The 5,088-nt window shown below is 46.3% G+C and overlaps 1 protein-coding gene and 1 long non-coding RNA gene across 3 annotated transcripts in view; one reads left to right on the forward strand and one right to left on the reverse strand.

Moving 5' to 3' along the window:
- npnta (nephronectin a) overlaps nt 1-1,118 on the reverse strand; it is a 70,346-nt gene extending 69,228 nt beyond the window's left edge. Inside the window, exon 1 of one of the 2 annotated variants that reach the window (XM_043674349.1) lies at nt 603-1,118. In XM_043674349.1, the coding sequence (XP_043530284.1) occupies nt 603-682 (80 nt within the window). In that variant the 5' untranslated portion in view covers nt 683-1,118. The remainder of the gene's footprint in view (nt 1-602) is intronic. The other variant, XM_043674350.1, reaches the window with a different exon arrangement.
- Nucleotides 1-5,088, forward strand: part of LOC122539478 — a 39,723-nt gene that overhangs the window by 16,226 nt on the left and 18,409 nt on the right. The window lies entirely within an intron of this gene.

The following is a 5,088-nucleotide window of genomic DNA, read 5'->3' on the forward strand; positions in this document are numbered from 1 at the left end:
TAGTTGTGGTCTGAGAGTTGGGAGGTTGAGGGTGAGGGCTGGGGTTTGTGGGTGCGGGGGTTGAGGGTGAGGTGGGGTTGGGCTGGAGGGTGGTTCTGGTTTGAGTGAGTGTCTTTTTGACCTTTGCTGCAGTCAGCGGGCCCACCAGGAGAGCGGGACCCGGAGTGAGCAGCCCTAGGATGCCGCAGACTCACACGGTACAGGTCCCAACATGAGGGAAGTGGGTGCCTGTGTGTCTGACACCTTATAATCGCTGCAATCTCACATTCAGCACACGCTTCCTCTCCAGAACAGGCGCTCAGTGTAATTGATGCACTTTGATTGTTTTTTTTTACCCCAAAAAATGTAAAAAACGCTTTGAAATAAAAGTAAACGCCATGGGAACACTGTTGCAAACATTCCAGTGTCAAACCCAGCAGGTGTTACATTGCAGTAAGCGATGTATAATTTCATATAATTTGGATAGAACATACACAAAGGAAAGTCATCATTTCAATAAAATAACACACATATGATAGATAATTGAGCTGGCTGGGATTTTTGCTGTTATTTGATTCCCGCTGTATTACAGAGAGTGAGTTCTCTGTCTCTCTGTCACTTACCTGTGTCTGTTGCTCTGTTCCTCTGTGAGAGACACACACAATGTGGAGACGGCCAGCAGCTGCAATACCAAACCCCTCATGGTGTCTGTCTCCTCTCCTTCACCGGCAGCAGCGCCTTCCTGATCCCCGGTGCCGGCGTGCACTCGGTGCTGCGAAAGGCTGATTTCCACTTGTCCCACCGCCTTCCAAATATCCCCAGGCTGCCCCCTTCCTCCTCCCGGGGAAAGGAGTTTGGATCGCGTCCCAGTCTGTGCAGGAACCAGGAACCACTCGGAGGTCCAGTTCCTCGGGCCGTCTGTGTGTTGTCAGAAATTCAGCAGTGGGGCTGCTGTCCTGTCTCTGCCTCCCTCCCACTATTCCCTTCTCTCTCTATCTCTATCTCCTCTCACTCTGGGCTGTGGGAGGAGTTACTTTCCTGCTGTCAAGTGCGTGGGGAGTTTCTGCAACAGAGTGGGAGAGGTCGACTCTCTTCTGGTTGGCTTCTTGTACGGGAAACGGGAGGATTTGTGAGAGAGAGACAGACCCCTGAATCAGGCTTCTCCACCCTCTCTCTCTCTCTCCCCCCCTCCCCCGTCGCCACCTCCTCCCCCGGACCCCCACAGTCGGTGCCAGCCTCCACCTTAATCCTGTGGGGTGGGAATGGAGAGAGAGAGAGAGTTTACAAGTTAAAAAAAGGCAACATTCAGGGGATGAGGGAACGCGCGGGCGTAGAAAGAGATAACGTGATGGGGCGAGGAATTTGAGAAAGAGAAATTTAAGACTGGGATATTATGACCAGATCGAGAAGTTGAGAGGGAGCGAGATAAATTGAAAAGGAGAAATTGAGGAGGAAGAGACATTTAGGAGAAACAGAATGTTATTGACAGAGAAAATAAAGATGAGAAAAAGAGAGAAGGAAGAGTGAGAAAGAAGTCGACAAGGCAAGGGGTGAAATCCTGTCAGTGAAGAAGAGATGGTCGGCGAGAGGCTGCGAGCTGTTGGGGAGAGATGAAACTTTTCGAACGCACTTCGAGAGCTGGAGTAGTCACATTGTAAATTGTGACTGGTTTAGAGTGAACCGAGAGCGAGAGTCAATGGGAAGCTGGTTTTAGGTGATGCAGGGGCTCCCTGTACCGGGTTAAACCCTGGAACAGCGCTCGCTCCCCTGCTCTGTGTTTGGACCTTGCTGTTAAGGTGCACAACAGCCCAAGGGCTGGAGTTCTCCTTTACATATTTTAAATAGTCTTCACTGATTTCCGAACAGTGCCCTTCTCTTTCAAAATGCTTTATTTTCGTGCTGGCATCGAGGTCCGGAAGAGGGTAGTGCAAGTAGGTAGACAAGCAAACTCGGTTTCTGACTGGTGAAATCAGCCTCGGGGTAGGTGACAGAGAGAATCACACAGTGAAAGAAAGGACCAGGGTCTGAGAGAGTGAGGTATCACTGACTCTAGAAAGGCTATGATGAAGGAAGTATTCCTTCCATTAGACCTGGTGTAAAGGATGGGAAAGGAAATGTCCTCAAAGCCTCCCTGAAAAAATACAGAACCTCCACTGACCCATGGGAAACTGGTGAAGGATCAGCTGCCAGTGTGCCGCCCTCTTCAGAGAAGAAGGTTATGAACACCCCAGCATCCCATCCACCTCCTTCCTCAAACACCACCCGCCGCACAGCAAACTAACGAAGGACTGCATTTGAAATATCTTTAATCAACCTGTGTGCGGACAATTTCTGAGGTGGAGAGGACTTGAACCTGGACCTCCAGCGAGCAGGGCCAGAAGCTCTGCTCCACAAGAGCCCCAGTTGTGGAACTGGATGCTAATGATTGAGCTGGTTAGGAAATTGTCTGAGTGGCAAGAACAGAGAGTACAGATAATGGACAATGTCTGTGGAGAAGGGAGCAAGAGTTCACGTTTCAGGCTAATGACCTTTCACCATAATGTTTTGACCTACTTGTACAAATTTTTTTTTAATGGTGAAAAACTATAAGCACTAGGAATCCAAAGAGACTTGGGGTCCTGGTACATGATCGTTAGACTGTCATGAATCTGTAGGTATAGAAAATATAAAAGGAATGCTAGAGAAATTCAGCAGGCCTGACAGCACCTATAGAGAGAAAGCAGAGTTAACTGGTGGAGTTCAGTGGTGGTTGTGGAGTCTGAAGGTGGTGGCTATGGAACTTTCCCACACATCCTTTCATCCTCAGCTCTATTTCCCCTCTCTTCTGGAATTTTCCCAACTTTTCCACAGGGCGCTCAATGCACACCCTGTGACTGATTTAAGTTTCATGCCTTAACTCTGTTAAAGCCCAAGCCATGTAGAAACATTACAGGTTATTATGGACTCAGAGGCAAATATCAGGATTCTGATGGAGTTAGAATGTGCAGGAGCCTGGGTAGTATACAGGAGTCAAGAAGCACTGAAATTAACATGAGAGTGCCACAGTAAGACTACTTTTAAAATGTTCTTAGCATGTTGGTTGCAAAGACAAGGGTTTTTTTTTTTCATCAACTCTAATTATTCCAAGGGCCATATTGTGTGGAACTGGAGTCAAAAATGGGCAAAGTGGTAGCAATTGTAGTAGTAGCTGTTGGGAATTGGAGTTTTTAATGATGAGGAGCTGAAAATGTGTTGCTGGAAAAGTGCAGCAGGTCAGGCAGCATCCAAGGAGCAGGAGAATCGACGTTTCGGGCAAGAGCCCTTCTTGTAGAGGGAGGAAGAGAGCTTCTTCAAGGAAGGCATCCTTGTAAGAGGATTCGCAGTAGGTTAAAATCTTCTAGGAGAAAGTGAGGACTGCAGATGCTGAGTGTAGAGGGAGGAAGAGCATCTGCAGTCCTCACTTTCTCCTAGAAGATTTTAACCTACTGCGAATCCTCTTACAAGGATGCCTTCCTTGAAGAAGCTCTCTTCCTCTCTCTACAAGGATTTCAGTGAGTCCCCCTCTCACTGCACATCCCAGGTAGAAGGGCTCATGCCCGAAACGTTGATTCTCCTGCTCCTTGGATGCTGCCTGACCTGCTGCGCTTTTCCAGCAACACATTTTCAGTTTTTAATGATGAAACAACTACTCTTCATTGTTGTTTTCCTGGTACTAGAATTAAGTTGAGGCGCAGTGGTCATGTCCCTACTTCTGAGCCATGAAGGTGTAGGTTCACATCCCACCTGCTCCAGAGATGTGTTATAACATTTCTGAACAGGTTGATTAGGAAACATCTACCAGACTTAAGTGACCAGGGTCACTGAGTTCAATTTCACAACATGCCAAGATGGGTCTTGAACTCAAATTTGGGGTTGTTAGTCCACTATCATAACCATGAGGATTCTATGTCATAAGTACAACATAGATAAAATACAGTATGTGCTAGATAAAATGGAGCAAGTCTAGCAGTTTCATGGACAGAGAAACACAATCAGTGTTCCCAGAGAGAGAAACAGAATTAATGTTCCAAGTTGAATGTCTCTTCAGAGCTCCAGCTGAGCCAATGATCATGGAAGGAATGTCTATGTATGGCGAGTCAACTGTCACACTACCTCACATGGGAAGATAGTTTTTATTTTGCATTTCTCATCACTTTTTTTTCTCCCTTTGTGAAAAACTGGGTTAGGCGGTTGGTAAGATTCCTGGTTGTCATCAGCACATTGAACACACCTCAAATTCTCTCTTTGTGGCCAACAAGTTCTGGTGGGGTCATGAACCAGATCTTCTAGCCTTGATATTGTGGTACGCTTGATCTCCTGTAGAGAAGGAAGTGAAAGTATGAAAATGATGTAGAGAGACAGACTATTTCTAGAAATAGTTAACGTAATACTCTACATATTATGGAGAGAGTGAGGACTGCAGATGCTGGAGATCAGAGTTGAAGAGTATGGTGCAGGAAAAGCACAGCAGGTAAGGCAGCATCCAAGGAGCAGGAGAATCGACATTTTGGGCATAAGCCCTTCACAGGAATGGGAGAATTGAGTTTCAGGCATAAACTTTTCATCAGGAATTATCAACGTTTCGGGCATAAGCCCTTCATCAGGAATTCCCGAGACATCGATTCTCCTGCCCCTCGGATGCTACCTGACTGGTATGCTTTTCCAGCACCACACTCTTCGACTATTATATCCGTTTCGATATTTGGTCGGGATGGGACATATGTAGGGTTATTGCTGAATCTTAACAGTTAAGAGAAAGTAAAGCTGGACAGCTATTGGAGAGCTATGTTAAGGTAACTGTCAGTCCACTACTGTACACATGGGATCAATTAAGTACAGTAAGCTATACATAGAGCCTGCTTTCATGAAAACAGATGGTGCTTATTTATGGTATGTGAAGTACTGGTAGCAATAGACCAGGCACACTGCATGTGTTCTCAAAACAGTTGTTGAGTACCATACCCATATGTTAGCTACATGATGAAACAGATCATATAGAGTCACCCCATCTGTTTTCCCTCACACCCTTAGATAGCGGACAGTAGTTAGAATTAAATCTGAAAGGTTTGTTTCTCAGCCTGTGTGAACGGT

The sequence above is a fragment of the Chiloscyllium plagiosum genome, chromosome 32 (assembly GCF_004010195.1).
Source record: "Chiloscyllium plagiosum isolate BGI_BamShark_2017 chromosome 32, ASM401019v2, whole genome shotgun sequence".
NCBI classification, from domain to species: domain Eukaryota; kingdom Metazoa; phylum Chordata; class Chondrichthyes; order Orectolobiformes; family Hemiscylliidae; genus Chiloscyllium; species Chiloscyllium plagiosum.